The 27302-nt window shown below is 42.9% G+C and overlaps 1 protein-coding gene across 1 annotated transcript in view; it reads right to left on the bottom strand.

Moving 5' to 3' along the window:
- ITGB8 (integrin subunit beta 8) overlaps window positions 1-27302 on the bottom strand; it is a 167435-nt gene that overhangs the window by 32837 nt on the left and 107296 nt on the right. Inside the window, exons 6-10 of the mRNA XM_040432575.1 lie at window positions 21025-21183; window positions 14389-14484; window positions 14205-14294; window positions 11340-11474; window positions 3099-3504 (exon numbers count right to left, since the gene is read on the bottom strand). Coding sequence (XP_040288509.1) covers window positions 3099-3504; window positions 11340-11474; window positions 14205-14294; window positions 14389-14484; window positions 21025-21183 — 886 coding nt within the window. The remainder of the gene's footprint in view (window positions 1-3098; window positions 3505-11339; window positions 11475-14204; window positions 14295-14388; window positions 14485-21024; window positions 21184-27302) is intronic.

Below are 27302 nucleotides of genomic sequence, written 5' to 3'. Positions count from 1 at the left end.
CCCCCATTGACTTGATTCTTATGACTATTTGCGATAAACATCATAAATGTCAACTGGAAATTCTTAGTAACGTTTCATGATATTTTTTTAAAGCAATACTTTTGACTTTGCAGGATGGCTTACAGAATGATCTGTGTTTCATAAGCCATAAGCATTCCAGGAGAAATGATCCTGTTCTAGGGGTGTCTAGGAAAAACATTCCAAATCCAAATGTAATTCAGTGGTGTTTTGAATGGCTCCCCTGCAGAGGAACTTCTGCTTAACATAACAAACACCACAAATCATCTGCAATGCAGCATTTAGCTCTCAAAGTTTATGCCTTTTCACACGCTATGAATAACGTACATGTTCATGGTAAACACGAGTTTCAAGCAGAGGGGGACCTATGAGCTCCAGGCAGATTTAATACTGATCAATGAAGTCTTACAATGCTTCATTTCCTGAGCAAGTGCCTGTTGTAAGCTGTAAACCTAGGTCACAACTAGTATCTGACCCATTACCGGATGAACGTGTTCGTTAAGGTACAAAAACATGATCGTCCCATGTCAGTCAGAAAGTAATAGCCCAAAATTGCTCAGGCAGAATAAGGGGCCGTGCACACAGTTTTTTGACAGCTGAATTTGGCATGAATTCCTGCGCCACCATTCATACAGTCATGGCTTATTGCTGCAACAGTGCCAAGACAGGACAAGTGTCAAATCCACATAGAATTCAGCAGTCAAAAACTTTGCGAACTGCTCCTAAGTTATAAGAAGATGTTAAATGGGCAAGAGTGGCCTAGATGTCCACAGGAGTCTCAACTGCTATGGGCAACAAGGTCACTGATATTTTTTTTAAAAACTAGTGCAAATAAAATGAGATTCCTCTTAACTATCATATTTTCTGGACTATAAGACACACTTTTTTTTTTTTTTTTTTTTTAAGCAAAAAACCACCCTGATTACTTCCATGATGATGTAGCAGAGTGCTCATTTGCCCAATCAATGAGAGAAATGTGTGTCTGCATACCATCTCTCTCTCCCTGAGATTAGTGCAGGCAGTAGAGAAGGGTGAACCATCTCTTTCAACACATGCTGCCAGAGTAGTGCGATAGTAAAAAAAAAAATTAATCCAGTCGAAGCTCTTCCCCCAATGCGGGAAGAACGCTTCGATGAAAGCTCTGTCCTGCAAGGACCTTCCATAATGTCACCGGTGGGTGGGGTCAGATGGGAAGTGCAGGAAAATGAGCTGTACCGTATGTCTATTACTAAAGATGTACTATACAGTATGTCTATGTGTGTGTATGTTAAATAAGCTGTGTGTGTGTGAGAGGGCATGTAGCAGGGCTGTGTGTATGTAACATATCTGTCTGTGCATGTAGTACAGCTGTTTGTTGTGTACTTGTAGCAGAGCTGTGAGTATGCATGTAGCAGAGCTTTGTGGCAGTGCTGTGTGTAAAAAAGTAGTATAGACAAACTGCTCACTCCCTTTACAATTCTGGAGTGGGTGCTCTAGTCTCAAATTGATTCACTCAAATCAACAAAAGCGTAATAAAAAGTATATATTATGAGACTGGCACTCCCTCGTATGGAAATAGAGCAATGATGGTAGTGTTGTTACACAAGATTTAATATGGCACAATATCTTAAAATACAATGTTACAATACAATGTTAAAATACTTGACAGTCGCTGCAGCGGAAACACAATAACAATATCAATATTCTTTTTGTATATGTCCGGACATATACAAAAAGAATCGGAGCGCTCCAAAGATAAAGACCCGGAATTTCAGCCATTCAAACTGGTCAGTACAAGTATAAGTTTACCTCTCGCGATATTACACTCTGATCGTATGACCAGATCCAAGATTTGTGGATAACGATTGAGAGAGACCAGTGACGAACGAACCAAGTGGGACGCTAAACATTGAGAACAACGGGAATACGAAAAAATACTGTGAGTAAAAATCAAAAAATCTAATATTGGGACTGTAGGATAATCGACATTCACCTGTGAGTAAAAACTGTGTGTCCGATTGGATACTTCATCGAATATTTATATCGGACAATTCCGAATATTTGAAAAAGTGCCTTGCATGGATTTTTATGTTATATTGCATATAAGAAAGAAATGTCAATACTATTATAAGGAATAGACTGACACTTTTGGCTTGCGATATCTTTGCTCATCCAGGATATATGGTCCCCTTATTTTTGGACTTTTTTTGAGTTTTTATTGAAGTTTTAGATTTTAGGTATTTTTAGGGATTGATATTGTTATTGTGTTTCCGCTGCAGCGACTGTCAAGTATTTTAACATTGTATTGTAACATTGTATTTTAAGATATTGTGCCATATTAAATATTGTCTAACAACACTACCATCATTGCTCTATTTCCATACGAGGGAGTGCCAGTCTCATAATATATACTTTTTATTACAGTGCTGTGTGTAAGTTACTGAAATTGACCCATCCATTAATTAAGCCCCCAGGGAAGCTTTAATAAGAAAACATTTTTCTCAGTTTTTTTTGTTGCCTAAACCTGGGGTGCGTCTTATAGTGCAGAAAAATGCGCACGGTATACACAGTATTACATTTTCCTACTACACAGAACGTTTCACTGTGCATATCAGAGACATTCCTCTTCTCGTCAAACTAAAATTCTCAACATTTCTTTTAGCATGTTTTGGATTGTAGTTTCACAGTAGCTGGAGTACTAGGTTTGCAGACCAGGAAAAGAAAACTAAAAAAAATTTGATTCCCGCTGAATTCTATTTAGGTTTCAACAATTTTGGTCATGGCTCTGTTTGAGGGTTTATTCCACGAAAAGCATCTTTTCCTATCTAGAGGATAGGTGAAAAATATATAATTGTTGGGGACCTCATTGCCACTGATGAATACAGGGTCCCAACCTGAAGTTTGAATGAAGTGGTGGCCCTGCTGCTCCATTGAATGTCTATGGGACTAAAGGAGATACAGCAGCCGAGTACTGTACTCGACTACCTCCATCAGTCCCATATTTGAAGTGCAAGTACACCGGTGAAACCACCGCTTGGGAGACTAGTGGACTAAAGCCATGTGAGTGGGAACATAGCCCACAATAAGGCCAAGCTACTTACCAGAACATAGTTTTCCCAGGTTGTATGGGCAGGAAAAATTGTCCATTTCACAGTATTTCCCATATATTTTTCCCAGTTTGGTTTTAGAGCAGTAGCATTTTCCACATAGACACGTTCCTCTTCCACTACATTCAGAATCCGATGGGGACTGATTACAGTTTTCAGACTGAGGCTCCTTCTCTCCTGAGCTGCAGTTGCTGTCTGTGCATGGAACTCCTGGGCAGTCTGGATGGACCTCGGTGACACACTTGTCCTTATGCCTTAGTGGATTGTTACACTGACATGTGCAACTTCGGTGAATCTTTATTTTAGCAGTTTCATTGAAACCAATAGGTTTAAGTATGATGTAGTTATGTCCTCCTTCTACATCACAAGAGTCCATAGTAACTGATACATTAAAAAGAACCTAAACAACAACAAAAAACACTGACATTAAATGAAGCCACTGTATCAGTTGAGGACTAACATACATCCTAAGAAAGATGACTCTATCTCCTGCTAATTCCTCCGCTCAGTCCTGGCTTATGACTAATATAGCTTTACGATTGTGGAGAAAACTTCCCAAATGAAACAGAAAACTGAAATATAGAAACCCCTTTTTGTAGAATCTATCCCAGACACAAAACATAATGCAGCAATGACTTTCAGGTCAGGTCTGTCCAATGAGACATGTCTCCTTGGAACATTTAATTATTCTGGGAACTGAGGAGTGCAGTGCATTTAGGCAATAGAAGCTGCAGCTCGCTGTACAGGGAGGCCATAGACCATATGTGGGATATGTAGGACCTCCTAAAAAAACAAACAAAAAAAAAAAAAACACCATTATGAACTGCTAACACCTTACTTGGCTAGTGAGAAAGAACATACCATCCCGCATAAGCCCTCTACTTAGCCACACTCTGTCCTTTTGGCAGCACAGCAAATAAAGATTTAAACTTAAGCCATTCTGTTTTATTATATCGCTCATTCAGTTCCTCAGTCTTCGCTTTGGCAGGGAAATTTGGACATACAATAAAACCTGTCAAATGGCGTTAATCGACCAGTAAAGACAAATGCAAAACTGCGTTTGCAATTAAACTTGAAGAAGATCTTGCCAGAAGAATTGTATAAAAGGACCTCACATTCGCAACGTCTTATTCCTGTGCAGAGATAGGATTGCTTGAAGTAACTGGCCCAAAGCCCAGGTTCTCATCACGGCAAGGTCCTGATGAGAACATTTCCTGTTCTGCATTCTGTTAGGTAACGCGTGTGGATACAAATCACCATCTGTATCAATGTGCACTTCTTACCTGGTGGGAAGATTGATATGGTTGGTGATCTGAATCCACACAAGCTCTCCGTGGCAGTACTAAAATGACTAAGCACATCGGGACATATTTAGAAAAGGTTTCAATTTCGGACTACATTTCCACCACTGAAATGTTATCACGCGTGCGCCAAAGTAAGCTCTGATATTTCTGTGTACAATGTTCATTAAAGGGGCTCACCTGGCTTTTTGCAAAGTTGCATTCACTATTATGCAGTTGAACAGGAAGGCTAGGGAAGACATCAAGTTGGGACCCAAGCAGAAGAGCCCGCAGCCTTGCGAGTGCAGTGTCAGCACAGGTGGTGCAACGGACAGACTTTCTTACAAGGGGCAGAAGAAAGGACATGCTTTGTAAAAAAGCCCGGAGAACCCCTTTAATATATTTTTACATACTAGCAAACACCCACCCCAAAGGCAAATGACTGAGAGGTCATCCAAATATCCGATTTTAAAAATTACCCCCAAAATACGTCATAAAAGCAACTCATGAAAATGCGTCCTAAACGTTGCAGCAATATAACTGGTGAGTGTAACTTTTTTCATCACACATACCTGGTATTGGGTATTAGTGCTGAGCGAATCAAAGTCAAATGAATTGACTTCGATCCGAATTTCAGGAAAAATTTAATTTGCCGCAACGCAGAATTTCCTCGCGCTTTGTGGTAATGAATCAATTTTCCCTGCAATGGTGGGGGAAAAAAAAACACTCACCTTATCCATTTCCGTAAGAAGAGGCCGCCACGGCCATCTTGATTGAAGATAATGCGCAAAATCTCGCGTGCGGTGATGTATGACATCACCACACTGGCCAGCGTGAGGCCGTTATGACGTCACAGCGTGACATCTCGCAGAGTGTCTTCCATCAAGATGGCTGCTGCGGCCTCTACGCGATCAATGTTAAGCTCAGATGCCTTAAATCAACAATGAACGCGGCATCTGAAGGGTTCAGTAACAGGGGACGGCACAATCACCGTTCTACGCCATTGTGCCCACTATATACAAAGAAATGCGCTTCGTGAAGAAGTAATTAGTCACAAAGTGAATTTCTTTGTGAAACTTGGCGAAGCAGCTTAATAGAATTTTTGATAACTTCCCTTAACACTATTGGGTATCATCATCCAACACTGCAACAAAATAGTAAGAAAGTTGTATGTGCTTCATCAATACATTTTGTGCATGTACGGTATGTATGTGAAACTTTTTTTCCTGCATGTTCAGTATATGAATAACTACAAGAATTGCACATCACATAATAGTAAAACATTGGGTCGGGCTGTCCAAATGAGGACATCTAACACTCCTACTCCACTTTTCAATTTGGAGAGTGATTATAGGTGTCATTAAACTGTTGTCCATCACTTGACAGCCGTCAAGCAGTTTGAAGTAGTTTGATGCCATCTGGTGTAAAGTCTGTTCCAGAGCAACTAGAATTTACTAATATATTGGGTGTGCAATAGTGTGCATGTGTGTACATACACAAACATATAGATTTACCTTTTTTTTTTAAACCTTTTGGCCCCTTGCAGACGAGCGTTCCTCCCACAGTGAGTCTGCAATGCAGCTCCCGGCCTGACCTCCCAGCGCTGCCGGGGGTCACATAGCATTATATTGATTTATGATACTATGTAACTCTTACAGTTCTGTAATGTATTGGATAACACTGGCATAATGCTGCCAGTGTTATCCAATACATTCCAGAACTGTAAGGGTTACATAGCATCATAAATCAATATAATGCTATGTGAATCAGGTCAGTGCTGGGAGGTCAGGACGGGTGCTGTGATCTGTGATGCGGACTCGCTGAAGGAGGAACGCTCGTCTGCAAGGGGCCTTTCTCTTAATATATCCCGAGATGAGTGGTGCAAGATGCTACATGCCTATGTGCGGCCACATAGAGGTTGTGATGTGAGTTGCAGCTTGTTGAGTGCTTCCCTAGCATGTTGCGATAACGTACTGAATTTATATTGGAGAGAAATTAGTGAGGTAAGGGCGGAAATATCTGTACATACAGTATAAATATGCAGAAAGAGAAGGAGGTAAGTAGGCTGATGTAAAACGCTATTGAATTTGATCATTACCTACACATGATGAACAATGATATACACTACTGGATGTACATCTCACAAGTCTTTAGGGACAGACTGTCAGGGGCCCTGGACTGCCGCCACCAAGAATGTGGCATCTTAAGCCATGTGGGCTTAGTCATGCTGACATTTGGAAAAAACTACATCAGAAATGTATGAAAAGTAGTATTAACACCCCTCCCCTAAAAAAAAAGAAAAAATCATGCTGTCCGCCCACAATGACCGGATACCATGTTTCAGCTATACTATCTGTGCTAATTGATTTTACTATCTTACATGACCACACTCAATTCAGCAACTAAACAGTCCTTATAGAGGTATTTTGGTTATGTAAAGTTATCTCCTATTTAACGGATACGGATAAGGGATAACTATTAGATCTGCGGAGACCCCACTGATCTACAGAACGTGGACCCCGTACCCCGTGGAGTCCCCGAAATGAATGGAGTAGCCAGTCAGGCATGCACAGGACCACTCCATTCTTTTCTATGGGAGTTCAAGAGATAGCCTTGTAAAGCACTTGGCTATATCTGGAACTCCTTTAGAAAATAAATGGAGAAGCCGAGTGCATGCACAACCAGCTGCTCCATTCATTTCGGGGGGCTCCACAGGGTACAGGGTCTCGTTCCCAGGATCAGACGGGTACTACCGCTGTAGATAGGGGAAAACTATACATAACCAGAATACCCCTTTAACTCAGTATTGAACTGTATGGTTATTTAAGCCCCTCCCCGACTGATCCTAGCCTGAGCAATAGGTTTGCTAGTTTTTGTTGTGTTTGGATTGGCCCTGGCTTACCTTATACTTTGCTTGGATTATTGTATTACATTTACTCTGCCAGTCCTGACCTTTAGCTTATTCTCTAGGAATTAAGAAAATAAAATTACTGAAAATACTTAAATATTACTTTGTTATAACTATATCTCAAATACCTTTATAGTGGTTATAATGTCTTGTTTTGTCTGGGGAGCAATCATCAGGGGAAATAAAATGACAGCCGTCCTATTAGTACACAGAAAACCTGTCCTAATCACACAGTTACTGATGACAAGTTACTTTAGAACACTGAGCTAAAGAGCTGCCCCAGCCTCCTCTCTGCTCTTCTTATCAGAGATTATGATCCTGAATACAGCTGATAAGAACTTTAGCTGAATCTCTGGAGTTAATAAGGAGACACAGAGAGGAGGGTGGGGATGTGGCTAATGAGCAGCAACACTTGTATGCAGTCTCCATTACCACAGTCTGTCCCGTCCATCCTCTCTGTACTTAATGTCTCCTCATTAACTCTATTCTTATAGAGATTGAGCTAAAGCTGTCTATCACCTGTATTCAGGATTATAATCCCTGACAAGCAGAGCAGGGAGAGGATGGGGGAGCTCTTTAGCTCAGTGTTCTGAAGTAATTTGTCCTACTATCTGATTAGGACAGGTTTTCTGTGTACTAATAGGAAGGTGGCCATCTTATTTCTCCTAATGATTGTTCCATAGACAAAACAAGCCAGTATACCTAATGAAAAGTATTTGGAAATATATGTATAATAAAGCAATGTTTAAGTGTTTTCATTTTCTTAATTCCTGGAGAACCTCTTTAATAGACAACAAATCCTGTCTCCTGATTTTACTACTGTGAACTGGTTTCTACTCTCATCAGCCGTTGCTCACGGATTTAACACCAAAGCTGACCTTTAATCCATGTCAACCCAGAAGATCCACCATGAAGGTAGACCATGTTTCAATATATTCCTTAAAAAGCAACTAACAATAGGCCACTTCATTCCTGCTCCCTGTAATAAAGCGCGCACACGCTGTGTGTATCATGTTTTAGAGAAGTCCTTAATAACAGGTGACAACCCAATATTTCTGGTGTTGAGCATTTCACTGTGCAGAGACTCCTAAAACGACCTTCAGAACATTTGCTCACGCTGGAGCTGTGACACGGTCAGACATTTTGGCAACAGTGTGTAATGATGAAAAACGTAGCTGAAGGTGGAAAGTGCAGATGGGATAGTTTGACACTTTTAATCTACAGTGTGTGCAATCATTTCCCATAACAGATGTGCAAGTCACACAAAGGTCAAACGCAACTGCATAAAGTTTTATAAGTGACACTGTGTTTTAGAACTCTCCGAAAGGAAAAAGCTAGCAAAGGATGAAATGTGCTGCAACTATAGCAACATGCAAAAAAAGGAAACAAAAATAGTTCATTTTAATCTTAGTCTTTAATGTTAGCATCACAGTCTTATAACATTATGTTCCCTATCTAACACAGGACTGCTGTATCCATAGCTAAAGCCCTATCAAGTGAGAGCAATTGATGATTTACATGTAACGATTTGCAGACTATAGTAAATGCTGAGTACAAACGCACAGCAAATTTATATCGTACAAGCACAATAAAATACCCACCCCTGACGGCCAGTCAAACTGTCTAATTTATAAGTGAGAATAGAAAAAAGTCTTGTTTGAATGAAAAAAATCTGTTTGCTGTACTGCCCAACTATACTTCCAGGAAACTGGGATATGGGGGGCTGTTTGCCTGGTCCTTGTTCTGCAGCTTTTTATGTGCCTCAATGTGACAAAAAAGAAAACAATATGATCATTAGAGATCTGTCCCTGATTAACAAGAAAGTGGTTCCGTACAGTTGGTAAACATGGGGGTTATCTGGAAACTTAAGAAATTAACTTTTAAAAAAATTTAAGAACTCCTGCAAAAAAAAAAGTATTCTCTGACCTGCTAGAAAGGTACATGATGTAATCTGCAGTGAATGTAATCTTCTTACCAGTGTCTGTATTTGTGAGGTATCTCCTACCTTCTGCTTCTTAGCCGCGTCATGTGACCAACAATCAGACTTTCCAAATAACATAGCATCTAATTATGTGGACAGGAAGTCAGTTTCTCTATGTATTTCTATGGCAGCCTCAATGTCAGTCTCATAGGAATGAATAGAAAAGTAACTTCCTGTCCTGTGTCAGTTGGAGATCAGAGAGTTGGTCACATGACCCAGCTAAGGATCAGAAGGGAGGGGATAACTCACAAACACACTGATGAGAAGATTACATTCACTACAGATTACATCATGTACCTTTCTAGTAGGTCAAAGAATAAACATTTTCTGTGGAAGTCCTTCTGAAATAGCAGGAAATGTTATAAAACGATAAAATAACCATTACTCACCTGTTAAATCCCCTTCTGCTCCAGTGCCAAAGCCCCGGTGGTCCTCACCGGTCTTTGTTCATTTTAATGGACTATATGCCTTGCATCCACTGGCCCCGGTGGTCTCGTGACGGACATGGTAGCATCACTGTTCTTACAGCACTTCATCCAAACAAAGACTGAGGGACCATTGGCGGACTTAAGAGGTGAGTAACTGTTGATGATTATTTTATATTTTCTGCCTTTAGGTTAATTTTTTTTACTTATGGACAACCCCTTTAAAGGGTTTCTGTCATCAGAAAAACCGTTATGTAGCTGGCTGACATTAGCGATGTGCTAATGTCAGCAGAACATAACTGTATGACATATCTCCCTGCCTGCCGCCGTTCGCGCTAAATAATAACTTTTAGAATATGCAAATGAGCCTCTAGGTGCTAGTGGGGCGTTGCTGCAGCACCTAGAGGCTCCGTCCTCTCACCGTTTGGTACGCCCTTGTAAAGGTGATTGACATCCTCGGTCTCCTCCGTGCCCCGCAAATTCCGCTCCTGCGCCGTCCATTTTAGTATTAGGCGCAGTGAGTGAAGGACGCTTGCCTGCTGACATCCTTCTCTTATTGCGCCTGCGCCTAACACTAAAATAGACGGCACAGGCGCAGGATTTTCGGGGCACGGAGGAGACCGAGGATGTCAATCACTTTTACAAGGGCGCGCCAAACGGTGAGAGGACGGTGCCTCTAGGTGCTGCAGCAAAGCCCCACTAGCACCTAGAGGCTCATTCGCATATTATAAAAGTCATTATTTAGCGTGAGCGGCGGCAGGGAGATATAACTCATACAGTTATGTTCTGCTGACATTAGCACATTGCTAATGTCAGCCAGCTACATAACGATTTTTCTGATGACAGAAACCCTTTAACCTTGTAATACTGTATTTTATTAGTCCAGGAAGCAAATTCCTCGGTGTGAAAATTGTTCCCTCAATTGTCAAGGCACAGGGAAAGTTCAAGCAGCTCTGAGAGAGTGTTATATACAGCCAAGGTGAAGTCAGACGGTTAGGTTGCTCTGTTATAATGAATAATTGCATTGCTCATAATATAATAATTCTGGAGCATCTTTTTTTTTAGCACGCTAAATATGTTTTTTTTACTGTGTTATTTCTCCCAGAAATGTGTGCATTCATCGACAAAGGGGCATTACCAGCTGAGGGCATGTCACTGCACGTTCTGGCAATGTCCAATCAATGTGTAAGGACTCTCCCCAAAAGGGAATGGTAACACCCAGCTGTCAATGTATTCAAAAATTTCTAGGAGTAATAACAGAGAAAAAGCCCAAGACTCATAAGAAAAGATGTTCCTGCTATTTCATAGGGAATACAAGTATTTTCTAAAGCAGACATGTCAGCAGAACTGACAAATCCTTTTTTAAATTTATATAAACCATCATTTTTAATGTGTTCAGCATATTTTTCCACTTTTGCATAATATATGAGGCTTGTACATGCAGTACTTTTTTATTTCAACATCCTAAATGAGGTTGCACATTTGATAAAAATGTATTTTATCAGCAATGAGAAGGAACAGATGAAAGAATGCTAGTTTGGATGAAATCTACAGAATGCTCTATTAAGCCCGAGGTTACTTGAGCAGATATAGCAGGCAAGGCAGTTACACTGCGGTGGAGGATATTCAGATATACTGTACCTTATCATGACGCTGTACGTTACGACATCCTTCTGTCCCAGAACGTCTGCTTCCATCTGGACATATAGCAGTAATATTTACAGAAATACCCTTCATAGGATTATCCACTTGGATCTTCGTTTCTGAGAGGAGGGCCTAAAAGGAGCACATCAAAGTTGTCTTTTATTTACATAAGCACCCATTGCTTCATTCCACTGGGTGATGAACATCTTGTTTGTATGAGATTGTCAAAGTAGATGAACAGCTTCCCATGTATAAAGAATTCTCTGTAAGCCCTGTTCACTAGCTGCATGGAAACACGTGCTCTACAGACAGAGGAGCGCCATTTAATCACGCCGAAAGTTACTCTATTCTGACAGCCAACAGCGGGTCACCCGTAAAATGAGCAGAGGTTTAATGTCACTTGCACACTGCATTCATCGTAGGGGTGAAGCCAGAAACTATGAGAACGTCACCTACCAAGTCCGCAAGGAGATAGTGATGTCACTTCTGAAGAGCAGGCAAAAAATCAGGTCAAACTCTGCTGCGTCTTTGTACCTATGAAACTGTTGCACGTGCGCTTGGTCCCATGTTCATATATGTTTGCACTGCTGAGAAAAACAATGTTTTGATATATTCAAATGAGCCTCTAGGAGCAACGGGGGTGTTGCCGTTACACCTAGAGGCTCAGCTCTCTCTACAAATGCTGCACCCACTGCACTTTGACTGGCAGGGCCAGGTGTAATGTTTTCACTGCCTGGTCCAATCAATCAAAGAGAAGAGGGTGCGACTGTTGCAGAGAGAGCAGAGCTTCTCCGCCCCCGTTGCTCCTAGAGGCTCATTTGCATATATTAAAACCTCATTTTTCTCAGCAATGCGGGCACATACAGTACAGACATAAAGTTTGAACACACCTTCTCATTCAAAGAGTTTTCTTTATTTTCATGACTATGAAAATTGTAGATTCACACTGAAGGCATCAAAACTATGAATTAACACATGTGGAATTATATACATAACAAACAAGTGTGAAACAACTGAAAATATCTCATATTCTAGGTTCTTCAAAGTAGCCACCTTTTGCTTTGATTACTGCTTTGCACACTCTTGGCATTCTCTTGATGAGCTTCAAGAGGTAGTCCCCTGAAACGGTTTTCACTTCACAGGTGTGCCCTGTCAGGTTTAATAAGTGGGATTTCTTGCCTTATAAATGGGGTTGGGACCATCAGTTGCGTTGGGGAGAAGTCAGGTGGATACACAGCTGATAGTCCTACTGAATAGACTGTTAGAATTTGTATTATGGCAAGAAAAAAGCAGCTAAGTAAAGAAAAACGAGTGGCCATCATTACTTTAAGTAATTAAGGTCAGTCAGTCAGCCGAAAAATTGGGAAAACTTTGAAAGTAAGGGCTATTTGACAAATGAAGGAGAGTGATGGGGTGCTGCGCCAGATGACCTGGCCTCCACAGTCACCGGACCTGAACCCAATCGAGATTGTTTGGGGTGAGCTGGACCGCAGAGTGAAGGCAAAAGGGCTAACAAGTGCTAAGCATCTCTGGGAACTCCTTCAAGACTGTTGGAAGACCATTTCAGGGGACTACCTCTTGAAGCTCATCAAGAGAATGCCAAGAGTGTGCAAAGCAGTAATCAAAGCAAAAGGTGGCTACTTTGAAGAACCTAGAATATGACATATTTTCAGTTGTTTCACACTTGTTTGTTATGTATAAAATTCCACATGTGTTAATTCATAGTTTTGATGCCTTCATAGTCATGAAAATAAAGAAAACTCTTTGAATGAGAAGGTGTGTCCAAACTTTTGGTCTGTACTGTATGAACATGGGACCAACACAGAAGCCTTCAGCTGCCAAGTGCACATGCAACAGGTCAGCCAGTGTCATACTGTAGGTACAAATCTGCAGACAGATGCCCTTTAAAGGACCTGTGTCTTTTTTAACTTCTGAAACTATGGGGCAATTTATTATGGTAGGTCTATTTACGGTTAGAGTTTAGATTGGATCTGCCTTGTGCACATGCACCAAGTTTATGAAAATTGCACAATGTAATAATAAATTTGGCACAAATGCAAAGTGGTTGCACTTGTTTCAGTAAAAGTATGTCTGGGGGATGCCTGGCGTGAAATTGCAACGTTTTAAAAAGTCACACTTCATAAATGTGTCATCTACTTTGACATCCTGACCAAATTTTCACTCCAGATCTGTAGGTGGCGCTGGAAGGCAGAATGCTCAAAAAAAAAAAAAATAATAATAAATATATCACAAAATGTTTGACTCCAAAAGTCAAAAGCCCCTACTTGCAACATTTTGAAACCAGAATTATGGCCCGCAGAGCTTAATAAATTACCCCCATGTGCATAAAAAAACTTGGGAAAACCAACCGAAATACATCATATTAATGTGGACACAATGCTATATTCCTTTCATTGCAAAAAGTACGCAAGTATGATCCTCCTTTGACCAGTATGCAGCACGGTGGCTCATTGGTCAGCACTGGTGTCTTGCATCGCTGAGGTTCTGGGTTTAAATGCAACCAAGGACAACATTGGCCTGGAGTTTGTATGTTCTCCATGTGTCTGCTTTGATTTCCTCCGGGTTCTCCGGTTTCCTCCCACACTCTAAAGACATACTGATAGGGAACCTAGATTGTGAGCTCCACTGGGGACAGCAAGTCAAGAAGGTACTGCATAGAGATAGTGAACATTGCAGTGGAATTGGCAGAAAGTTTTTCGAACCCCGTTTGGAAAATATTCAATGCTTACTTCATGAAAAGAAAATTGAATTTTATGGTAACATCTACCCAACATGACTCCACTTAATTATAGTAAATACGTCATGCAAGGAACTACCTACTGTATATTCTGAAATACTAACCTGATAAGCTTCAACCACCACATTCTTAATGTTTGATGTAGTGGCATCCAGTTTTTTGGCAACTGTTCCTGGCAGCAATGGTAAAAGATCCTATAAAAAATTTTTAAAAACATTATAAAAGGTCATTTACAACTAAAAGGATACAATCTATTCAAGAACTCACAGTCACTGAAAACATTTTTACCTTATACCAGTTAAAGGCACTTCCCCTGACAGCAAACAGCCCATAAACATGGTTGTCTGCCAATTTCTCACCCAGCAAACCTAGTGATGGATGCTCCTGTAAAGAAACAAACCCGTATTAACTATTTTATGATGTGTTCCGTTACATACAGCGATGCTACTTTCTATACAGGATGATAAACTCGCCTGTGTTCCAGGTATATACAGTATCGCTATCTTCTAATATTCTTATATCCATAATCGGCTCACATTTACTAGGCTAAGCTCACCACTTTTGGTGAATCTTATGTTATTACACATTTATTATTCAGGTGACCAAAAAATTTCTTTTTTTTCGACACTTCATCATTTCATACTAGAATGTAGGCATGGCCAGCTGTTGTCTATCTTGTAGATACATTTATGAAGACGAAATCCCTGGTTCTGGTGCAAAGTTGGTAAAAATTAGACCAAACTTGAGTTGATCTAAAGTTTATGGTGGACAGAATTTTGGCTCATTAGGACACATTTTCAGGGCATGTGGACAGATTTTTGACATAAAGCTAAGAAACACAAATAGATGGTGGAAATTAGACTGGAAAGTCTAAAAGTGCCAGGTTTATCATCCAGCATCAGACTGTCTAAAGTTTACTCTGTCTACATATTAGATGGGATTAGTAAATATCGAACATTGTTTTTAAAGGGCTTCTGTCACCCCACTAAACAGTTTTTTTTTGGTTACTTATAATCCCTATACTGCGATTTATGCATACATACTGTAATTAATCATTTTGGTTCAGCAGATTATGTTAAAAATGTACTTTTAAAATATGCAAATTACCTTGCTACCAGCAAGTAGGGCGGCTACTTGCTGGTAGCAGCCGCATATTCCTATCCTAAAGACGCCCCCTCCGCATGCTGATTGACAGGGCCAGCGGACGGGATCTTTCTCTGCTGGCCTAGTTTGCATTCAAAATCTGGCGCCTGCGCCGTACCTGTCTTCAGGGGGCTGAGAGGAGGACGCTCGCTCAGCCGCTCCTTCCTCAATGCGCCTGCGCCGGGTGTAGATGTGACGTCATCGGCGCAGGCGCATTGAGGATGGAGCGGCCGAAGGAGCGTCCGCCTCTCAGTGCGCCTGCGCCGACTGAACACAGGTACGGCACAGGCGCGAGATCTTGATAGCAGACAGGGCCAGCAGAGAAAGATCCCGTCCGCTGGCCCTGTCGATCAACATGCGGAGGGGGCGTCTTTAGGATAGGAATATGCGGCTGCTACCAGCAAGTAGCCGCCCTACTTGCTGGTAGCAAGGTAATTTGCATATTTTAAAAGTAAGTTTTTAACAGAATCTGCTGAACCAAAATGATTAATTACAGTATGTATGCATAAATCGCAGTATAGGGATTATAAGTAACCAAAAAAAAAAAAATGTTTAGTGGGGTGACAGAAGCCCTTTAACAGTTAAGGCTGTATTACACAGCCCGATGTGGCAGACGATTGTCAGGAGGAAGGCGTTCTCCTCTGCAGCATGGGAAGGAGCATTCTCTGTGTCATTGCCCGTCCTCATGCTGTATAGTAGTTTGCTGGCATTAGATCATTATTAGACACCACGATCTGCCACTTGTAAATGATCATTTTTTAACATGTCAAAAGATTTGGATTGCCTGATGAACGAGCGTTTGCTCATTCATCGGGCAATCAGCGGCAGTATTTGCAACTTTTTGCATTTTTACACCACCAGTTTTGAAACATGGGTGGGGAAGTGGGCTTTTTTTGAGTCCTAACCCCAGGCTTGGATCACGCGCTCAGAGAAGGCATGTGATTGGGCACAGGATCGCGGCACAATCCTCATAACCCCTTTAAGAAAAACTGCCTTCAAATATAACCTTCATGGTAAATTCCTCCCATGGACTGTATTATACACCCGTGTTGTATTGAGCCACAGTATAACAAGACATCTGCTTTTAATTTTAGAAACGGATTCTTTGCAGTGCTGAATAGTGTATCAGACTATTTTATCTATCCTGATACAGGATAAAATCTGCCATATGAATATGCTGGTAGAAATTTGGCAGAATTCTGGCGCAAATTGGACCAAAAAAACAGGTGTACATGATTGGCACCACATTCATTAATTCTTTTACACACTTTTACGACTCGACCAACAAGGCAACAATGTGCGCCAAAATATGTGACAAACATTTGGCATAAAGTAAGCCAACTAATAGGGGTGCACCAGACTTATCATCTAGCATCAGCCACTCTGATTCTGCCCCACTCTTTTAGTCTACAGTATGTTTGCCTGATATAAACCTACAGGAATGCTACAGTATACACTGATACATTTTGACATGTACCATTACACAATATGCTCAGAGAACCTATTAAAAGTAGAGAAGATTTTAGTTGGTCTCTAAAGCTGGTATTGGTTGTAAATGACAGAAAACAGTCATTTGAACCTATTACACGATAGACTAGATGCTCTTTCCTATCATACTGCATGTTTATCAGACATCAGAAATTGGAAGCAAGCAGCTGCACATTACAGGATGTTGCCACGGAACCTACATCCCGTGATCCAAGTGTCTTATGAAGTTTACTGAGCAATTTAAGATTATGCCTGTATCAAAGAAAATGGAGTAAATTAAATTTCAAGACAAAACCCACAATTTATAAGCACATTCCTGTGTGCAGTACACAATGTTTACAGCTCTATGTACTGAGTACTGGGTGTTCCTTGGAAACTCCTCCTGTAGCTTGGCTGTCACTAAATAAGGCTTTTGGTCAGATTTTTTTTCTTGAGGTGTCTCCATCTGGGAAAGAGGTAAATAATTGGGTGCTAAGTGCGCCTGGTACACAGAGCTTGGGCACCTAATTGTGCTTGGCACCCAGCTACGACACTTGACAAGAGCACCGAGTTGCTGTCAGTCACTTGCCTTATGCCTGTCAACCAATATGAATTGACTGATTGGAGCCAATAAAGCCGGTCTGTCATCAAACTCCTCCCTAGTTCCCATTGTAGTTGTGTGCCAGCCACAGTATACCGGTCACGGCTGTCATGCATGGTCTGGTGTAGTGGACCATGACACTTTTGCCGTGCATGCTTGTTGCTGGTCGCAACATGTTGTTTTGCATGTTTTGACCCTTCCCTTTTAAGTTGTGTGTCCCTTCCCATCCTGGTGTGTTCGGGGTTAAGATTTGTCTTTCTTGGTGTGGAACTGGGTGTGGTCTCTAGGCTTTATTTATCCTTGTGTTTTGAGCCTGAGCACTAGTTTTGTCTCCAGCCTTGGTGTGTGTGTTGGAGTGTTTATGTTCCTGGATTCCATTTGTCCAGTCTGTGGGCCATCCTAGTTGAACATCAATGTCACCCCCTTGTTTCTATGTTCTATCCTCTACCCTTACCTGTTGTGTTTGGTGTGGGTTTATTTTATGGGTGTGTGGTGATGTCTTGTTTGGTGTTATGCCTGGCATGGTTGCTAGACATCCCCTTGTCTGTCTATGCCATTGGTTTCCCGGAGGGGTGAACCTAAAGCATAGGAGCAGCCTTGTCTGGAGCTAGCTTGCATCCGGTGTTCGCAGGAGGTTCCAGGTTGTTTGGTTGTCGTTGTTCCATCTTTGCTGCGGCAGGTAAGTGTTGGTTGTTCTGGTGTGTTGTTGTTTTACCTGGTGCTTACCTGCCGTTCAGTTGCTGCTCTATCTATCTTTCTTCCATCTGTTACTAGGCCACTGGAGACTCCGGCTTGTCTGTGTCCTTGAGGAACCGGTTGTCTCCTATTCCTGACCCCTATGCAAGGAACCACTAGGGTCAGCAGTATCTAGGTTCCAGTGTATGAGCCCTCCCACCTTTAGGGGGCGCTCATACGGTCAGGAGATCAGGGTAAGGATTAGGGCAACTGCAGGAGGTGACCTGCGTCTTTTCCTTGTGTACAGGCATAGTAACAGTTCTCACTATACGGTGGGGGGTTTCCCCCACTCCCCACCGTGACAGTATCTCACAATGACATATGCAGCAAAGGCTGCAAAATTAACTTTTTTGCACAAAACAGGTTTTTGTTTAATAACTGAATATGACAGTATGACCACAAAGGCTCCTTGCTTGGTGCCTTCGGAAGAGGGCCCAGCATGTGTCGCCTGCCATTTTCTGGCGCACATGCTTATCCTCCGGAGGGAGGGTGAAAGTTGAGACGCTGTTAACAGTGCTGTTCCCTGTGACCGTTGGTTGCAGTTGGTGTGAACCGTCACTGGTGTTTGCGTCTCTCCTCGTCCATTCCTCAGTGGTTTAGGTGCTTGTGTTGTGTGATGGATGCATTCCTTTGGTGTACTGGCTGTGTGCTGGTTGGGGATGCATGCCGGCAGCGACCTGCTGTGAACCGTGTATGAGGTGGACGCAGCGTTCAGTGCGGTTTCTCTGGGCTGTTTGGTGGCTGGTGCCCTGGTTCCTGTGTGTTGCTCCAGGGGCTGGCGGCAATCTTAGAGAGACATCCTTGCTCTGACGCTGATCCTGTTACTTTCCCTTACACCCCCCCCCCCCCCCCTTCCTTTTGTTTTTTGGGTGTTTTGTTTAGTTCCCCTTTTTTTGGGGTAGGGGGGGGCTTTGAGGGGTGGGAGTGTCACGGCCTTTGGTTTGCGCTGTGACACTGTTGTTGTGGCAGTGTCTCGGCCTTCTGGGTGATTGCCGTGACATGGTTGCCACGCATGTTGTTGCCGGTGGTAACGTGTGGCTTAGTTTGCTTGTGTGTGCACTTCCCCTTTAAGTGGCTTCCTTCCTCTGTCTGGTGTTGGAAGGGTTAACTCCCTTCCTAGTTTTTTTGTAAACACTGGGTTTATGTGTTTGTGGGTGTGGCTGCTTGGGCTATTTAGTCTCTGCTGGAAGCCTGTAGCTGAGTGTTCCTCCAGGCTTGGTGTATGCTGGTGGTTCCTGCTCCTGGCTTTTACCATCTTTCCAGTGAGGGCCACCCTTGTGGTCATAGATGTTTAATGTCATCTCGGTGTCTCCTTCCCTTCCTGTCCCTATTTGTATGGAGTGGGTACTGTTCAGGGTGTTTATATGTCTAGCTTGGTGTCACATGTCTGGTGGTGTTTGGTGTCATGTTTACTAGACATTCCCCTGTTTCATGTTATTGCAGCTATGGTGTCCTGGGTTCCTGTGTGGTTTGTGGTGTGTGCTGTGTCCTTTAATGTTGGTGTGGACACCGGCACTTGTGCACGGGTTCCAGTCTGTGTGTCTGTGGCAGGTAAGTGTGTTATTGGTTTCGCTTACCTGCCATCTCCTTAGCTGTATGTATTTCCCTTTCCCTGCTTCTAGGCCTTTAGAGACTCCTATTCCTCCGTGTTGTGGATGAACAGGTCATCTCTCCCCTTATCCTAAGTGAGGGATTTCCAGACCGACTCAGGATATTAGGTATCCAGGGTATGAGCCGTCCCACCATCAGGGTCCGCTCATACGGTTAGGAGTTAGGGAGAGGATTAGGGATGCAATAGGAGGTGACCTGCTCCATGATCTTGGCGTCCTGGCCTGGTTGCTATCATTATCCTTCTTGCATTGTATGGTGGGGGGTTTCCCCCACTCCCCGCCGTGACAGTATGAAGTGTGGCAACAGTGTCACAGCGCAAACCAAAGACCGTGACAATACCCTAGAACATGTACATGTTCTTAGCAACCATATGTTTTGCTCATTATGAGCATTAAATAATGATGTTCTTGTTTAAAGAGGACCTGTCCCCTCTCCTGATGTATTTGTATTAGTAACTACTTACATTCTCCATGTTTAAGACCGATTCCGGGGCACCTATTCTAATGACTCCCTCTATTACTCCAGCTATAAGTTTATGAATTCATTGGCAGAAGTCTGCAATAAAGGTCCCGCTGGGTGTTACCAGTTGGGGGGGTGTCCCTGCACAGTGTGACACTGGCAGTACTGATTGGATGGTGTCAGACTGTGCAGGGACACACCTCCAACTGGTAACACCCAGTAAGTCCTTTATTGCAGACTGCTGACAATTCATTCATAAGCTTCTAGCAGAAATAACAGAATAATGGCGCAACACAGAGAATAGATGCTCCAGAAATTTTCTTACATGGAGACTGCAAGTACTTACGGAAACAGACGTGAGAAGAGGTGACAGATTCTGGAGGGTCAATCTAAAGTGGTAGCAATCACTGTACTTACAATACTTAAAATATTTTAAAGCCACGGTCTTATGTTCACGCTTTTGAATATGTCAACACTACCTACAAACAAATCCCTCTTCCTGACAACCTTTCTCTTTAAAGGGGTTGTCCGAGTGTTTAATACTGATGACCAATTCTTGGGATACAATAGGTCATCAGTATGCAATAGGTGGGGGTCCACCGCCCAGCATCCCCTCTGATCAGCTGTTTGAAAAGACTATGGCGCTCTGGTGAGTGCCGCAGACTCCTCGCAGTTAACCAAGGACAGCGCTGTCAATTGGATAGTGGCAGTGCTTGGTATTGCAACTCGGCCACATTCACTTTAATGGGACTGAGCTGTGCCTAGGCCAAGTGACCAAGGAACATGACCTGATCGGCGAGGGTATCGGCAGATGGAACCTGACCGTTCAGAGAACAGGTCATCAGTTATTAAACACTTGCACTAGGACCAAGATTATGACCCCTTCATACAGATAGGTCCTTCCTTACCATATCGGAAGCTCTAGTGTAAACATTGTCTTTGAGATGACACTTGCCATCATTCGGGGTCACGATCCCTGCTAATTTACTGTCAAGTGCTAAATGAGAAGTCTGATCAGTCATCAAAATAATTAAACGCTTTGCTTCTTTCCTCCAGCCGATTTCTTTCTGCAACATAAAAGCAAAAAAAATCATTGAAAGCGGTTTACAGAAAATCTGCCCGTGAGGAAATGAATTGCAAACAGAAACCATTTACAACTACAAACTCTCCATCATAATGTGGGGATCGACTCCGCACAAAGCATTTATTATACAACAATAATTAACTACGCAGGTCGTTAATACATAACACAGTACTGTATAAACGTTGGAACTGGACGGATTAGCTCAGTAGCTGAATACGCTGTAGAGCGACATTCCCTTGCAGTGATGTAGACAGATGGCGGTGTCACTTATTAGGACAATTATTATATATGTTGTAGGTCTCATCTGTGTTTCACTAGATTTACACAAAAGTTGTGTTTACTGTGTAGTAACTTAAATTTATTTAATTTATTTTTTTGCATATGTCAGCTAAGGTTTCGTCCAGATCCTCTGCGAAAACATTTTTCATAAAAGTGGATTTCTGAAAAATCCCAAATAAGAGAAGAGTGATATAAAAACCTACACAGTGATCTGCTGATCACCCTGCATCCAGATGGCAAACAGCAGATTTTGGGGAAGATGTCACCGGCTGATGTTTTTTTGGGGAAATGTCGTTTCATAGCAGTCCTTATTATACGTGTGCAGTGAGCCCAGGTGAGCGAAGAGAGAGCAGGGAGTACAGGAGTGGTGGCAAGGATGGGAGCAGTAGTGACAGTCCTCAATCTGGCGCTTTATGGGCCATGCACTGAAGGGAGGGTGACCCCTTGTTCCCTCTGTTTTGGAGATCTCCTGCCTGATGGTGGGTTTAGATTCCCATGGTGTTAGTGGGTTTTTGGGGGTGCAAAGCAGGGTTCCCTTGAAGGTGGTAAAGTATGAGTCCATGGCGATCCAGGTGTTGGTGCATGCAATGATGAGTTTTCTGAATTAACGAGATGAACCGTCTTACTGTCAACCTCTGCAGTTGACAAATACACATACTGGCAGAGGCAGTCAGCTTTCCCAAGGCGGTGAATAGGGGGTATAAACAGCATAAAGGTCCCTCTGAGGACCCATTCCCGATAACTAATGCAATATTCCCAATTAGGCTGAAGAGTATAATATCTCGGAGTCACCCTTCCTTTGTCAGTATGCTCTGTACAGTGCAGTATGTCCAACAAATAGCCAGTCTCTCCTCCTTAGGATGCACCTAATATTTATTACCCCACCAAGATCTATAGCCACCGTATGGGTGTTTTACCTTCCGTGACAGATTCTCAGCACTCTCCCTTGTGTGGCAGCTAAATTTTCTTTATTAGAGCTCATGCACACGACCATATGTATTGAAATCAATGGTTCCGCCTACGGTCCACAAAAAAAACTTAATGAACACGGAAAGAAAATACGTTTGTGTGCATAAGCCCCTAGGCTACTTTCACACTTGTGTTGTGCTGTCCGGTTTTGAGATCCAGCACATGGTCTCAAAACCGCAGCACAACGCTTCAGTTTTGTCCCCATTCATTGTCAATGGGGACAAAACTGAACAAACCGGAAAGGAGTGCACTAGAACGCATTCCGTTCTGGTTTGTCGTGTTCCCATGCCAGATCCAGGTGCTGAAGCCCATTGACTTACAATGGTTTTAGTGCCGGATCCGGTTTCTTCATTTTCAATATAATACTAACTGATCAGTTCTGAACGGACGCAGCCGGTTGTATTATTAGAAAGGAAGCGTTTTGCTGTGGTTTTGAGATCCCATGCCAGATCTCAAAACTGGACAACAAAAATGCAGATGTGAACGTGGCCTTATCCAGCAGTTCTTTCCCTAACCCTATTCCCTATATATAGTCTTTGAGAAGACTATATATAAAACAAGCACATTAATCCCCTATGCAGTAGCTGCCAGCACACTCTACATGGACACCCCGAGTCTGTAAAAGTAGCTGTTTATCCACTCTGGAACATAGACAGGGGGTAACAAGACCCTCACTATCATAATCATATGACAAGGGATCTAATGTCCAAATCCGGGGAAAACAACACCAAGTAAAATGACATTTAAAAAACTTAATGGAAGATCTGTCATAGAAGGATGACATGGAGGCAAAACCGTTTCACTACAACACGACTGCTAGCCATTAATAGTGAGGAGAAGTGTTCATCAGTCTCCAGGAGGGACCTGAAGGTGCAGTACTCTAATAGGAGCACTGCAAAGGGTTAATTATTGCCAAAGCGTTAATGCAATGTTATTGCGTTAAATGATGTGATGTATTATGCTTTTTCACTCAATAGCAATATAGAAGGCAACCAAACAGTTAAATTGGCACACTGTTTAGGTTACCAGGGTGATGGACTTGTTCCAGCCCTGACTAGTTAGTAGAGTGTGTGAGTCTAGCAGAACAAGGGAGAAGACCTACATGTGCAAACTTCTGAGAGCTAGGCCCAAGTTCAGAGTACCTTTGTCTCCGAGACTTCAGCTGCCAAGGAAGCAACTCTATTATCAGATGACGGCTGAGAGGAGTCCAGTCATCTTAGAAGGCCCAGAACCATCCAGGCCAGTCAAGGTATTCAATAGCTTATGGCAGAAAGGCTTTGCCGCTGTAGAAAGGATTGTTGACTCTGAGCCATCCATATGTAAAGTTTCCTAGCCCATGGCATATTACCTGTTGTGTGATTCTATGAATATGTTATGTCATGCTATGTCTTATACCTCATTGTATAATATTGACCTCAGCAATATTAGTAGAAGCCTTCCGCCTATCAAGCAGCTTATATATATTCTCTGTAACGTGATTTCATGAGCGTATCGTATGTTTCCTGGTATAATATTGCACTGAATCTTAGGGTAACCAAGTCCTTCATACGGTTACAAGAAGTCTGTAGGGCGTGTGCGGAAATACACATCCCCTGTTGTAATCCAATTAGAATCGGGCTGTTAAAGGCAAGCAACTGGCAGTGAAGGAACCTGGCTTTTGGAACTGCTAACGAGCTATGTCCTGCTCTTCACACTGAAGATCAGACACCGCGGCCCCTTCACGGCATGTGCTCCAGGAGCAGTTATATTGCATACCAGAATGAGAGTTAATGTATTATCAGCCGTAAGGTATTACTGATGAGACCTACATGTTGGTCACGCTGTCTCGCTACCCCGGGCAGGTGCGGGCGTTGTTCTCGCTCTCCCTGTGTGTATTGGACTACTGCTCAGTGAACTTCCGTTCAGTACTGTGTGAGCGAATCCTTTCCTTTTGCTCCCTCCCAGGCTGCTGACTAAAAGGTGCTGATCAGTCTCCCTATTTAGCTGGACTGTGGTTCCATCTCCTCGCCCAAGCTTTGGGTTATCTTGTGTCTTGTAACCGGGAAAGGTGTGATCTCTCGTCCGACTACCGATTCTGCTCCTTTTCCGCCTGCCCCGACCTTGGAATTGCTATCTGGAATATAGACGTGCTCAGTCTGCCCTGTCCTTGGACTGTATTCAGACTAGGCCTCGTGTCTGATTCCTTGATGCTTTGTGTCTCTGATCCCCCCTGTGTCAGCTGACATCTACACCAGGACTAAGGAGGAAGTGGCCTGGTTGGTTCCAAGTCCAGATCCTTGTACAGGGGTTAAAGGTCAAATACTAGGGAACCAACAGGACATTAAGCCCTTAGGTTTAGCCCAAAGTCAAACTGGTTACTTGGCAAAGTGGGTCCACATCCATTAAAATGTTGCTAACTTTAATAATCGCATCTGGTATAATGTGGGTGTCACAGGAAGTCTAAACACTCCATACCTGACGCCACACATTCCCACCTAATCACGATCTTGCAGTCTGGGACACATATATATTTATGCTTGAACAGTTGACATGATGAAACCTGAATTCTGAAAGTTGTCGGTGCCCATATCTCCGTCAGAGCAGATAGGAAGACACAGTTTGGTTGTATTTCATATCTGCCAGCTGGAAGAAGAGGTGTTGTGAGCATGCCTGAAGAAGTGCCCTCCTTGAAGGCTGAGCAAGATCAGAAGGTGGTTCCCTCTCAGCCCACCCCTTTTTTTGCAGGAGGATAAAAATATGTGACTGTGGACATTCGGTTGACACGAATTGGGGATCCGATCAAATTGGATTGTGTTCCTATTATCTTCCTATGTTTGCTAAGCAATCGCTAAATATTTTCTATTTTTCTCCTTTTTATTTGCACAATTGTTTTGCACCTTTATATACAGTATGTCTATTTATTCTTCTTTTGTGGTAACTAAGTACAGTACATTTATATACATGGTTTGCCCTGTGGCGTAAATGAACCTTAGCTCTGATTTAGAATATAAGTACAGTTACTTGTGTTAATTTCAATGCAATACGTGGTGGCAGTGTGGTTTGGGGTGCTTCGAAGTCTGTGTTAGGATGTGATTTCTGTTCAATTTGCGGCCCAAGTGAAGGCATGCGTGCAAGATTGAGCGAGTGAAATAAATCAGCTCCTAGCCATCGCACCCAGGTCACGTGACAGGGCGGATACATACAGTGGATATAAAAAGTCTACACACCCCTGTTAAAATGCCAGGTTTCTGTGATGGTCAGAAACAGACTCCATGAGGGTGATATGAGGGCCCGACGTCCACAGGTGGGGGTTGTGCTTACAGCCCAACACCGTGCAGGACGTTTGGCATCTGCCAGAGAACACCAAGATTGGCAAATTCGCCACTGGCGCCCTGTGCTCTTCACAGATGAAAGCAGGTTCACACTGAGCACATGTGACAGACGTGACAGAGTCTTGAGACGCCGTGGAGAACGTTCTGCTGCCTGCAACATCCTCCAGCATGACCGGTTTGGCATTGGGTCAGTAATGCAGTAATGGTGTGGGGTGGCATTTCTTTGGAGGGCCGCACAGCCCTCCATGTGCTCGCCAGAGGTAGCCTGACTGCCATTAGGTACCGAGATGAGATCCTCAGACCCCTTGTGAGACCATATGCTGGTGCGGTTGGCCCTGGGTTCCTCCTAATGCAAGACAATGCTAGACCTCATGTGGCTGGAGTATGTCAGCAGTTCCTGCAAGACGAAGGCATTGATGCTATGGACTGGCCCGCCCGTTCCCCAGACCTGAATCCAATTGAGCACATCTGGGACATCATGTCTCGCTCTATCCACCAACGTTACGTTGCACCACAGACTGTCCAGGAGTTGGCAGATGCTTTAGTCCAGGTCTGGGAGGAGATCCCTCAGGAGACCGTCCGCCACCTCATCAGGAGCATGCACAGGCATTGTAGGGAGGTCATACAGGCACGTAGAGGCCACACACACTACTGAGCCTCATTTTGACTTGTTTTAAGGACATTACATCAAAGTTGGATCAGCCTGTAGTGTGTTTTTCCACTTTAATTTTGAGTGTGACTCCAAATCCTGACCTCCATGGGTTGAAAAATTTGATTTCCATTTTTTAATTTTTGTGTGATTTTGTTGTCAGCACATTCAACTATGTAAAGAACAAAGTATTTCAGAAGAATATTTAATTAATTCAGATCTAGGATGTGTTATTTTTGTGTTCCCTTTATTTTTTTGAGCAGTGTACTTTGGAAATGTGCTTTTGCTGCTATGTGTACTACTACAATTCCTACCATTTACTCAGTAAAGAGACTGTTATTTATTGCAGCCTACAGCCTGGTTAGTGACTCCACCATCCGCCAAACTGAGAACGTCCAGCAAGATCCTGAAAAACGGACCATCAACTTAGTAAAGGAACTTATTTATTGCAACCTGGATATTGACTACACCATTTGCCAGCCACTTCATCTGCACTCCTACCATGCACCCACACAAACACATAACATCAAATAAAAGTCACCCCACCTAACACCAGGAAGGAGCCCCAACTCCAGGAAGTGCCTCGAGGAAAGAAAATGTGTGCCCTTTATACTCTGCCAAGAATGGGGGAATGCCAGAGTGAGGAATGCCAATTGTGAACTGTGAGTACTACTTCCCCTTTCAGGACCACAACAACCACTCCCATCCTCTATGCCCTGCGCCTCCCCTCTGGGTCGCTGCACAGGCAGCAGAGGTGATATTTTCCTTCAGTTCCTTTCAATTTTCAGCTGGCAATGGTTGAGAGGGCTAAATCCTTCCATAACTCCTATAGCAGATTGGGGATGGTCTTATGTTGCAGCAACTTGCCTTACACCTAGAAACAAGTCTGGTCTA

This window comes from Bufo bufo, chromosome 5, assembly GCF_905171765.1.
Source record: "Bufo bufo chromosome 5, aBufBuf1.1, whole genome shotgun sequence".
In the NCBI taxonomy this organism is placed as follows: domain Eukaryota; kingdom Metazoa; phylum Chordata; class Amphibia; order Anura; family Bufonidae; genus Bufo; species Bufo bufo.
Note: the sequence above shows the minus strand (reverse complement) of the source record. Positions and strands in the feature narration are given on the sequence as shown.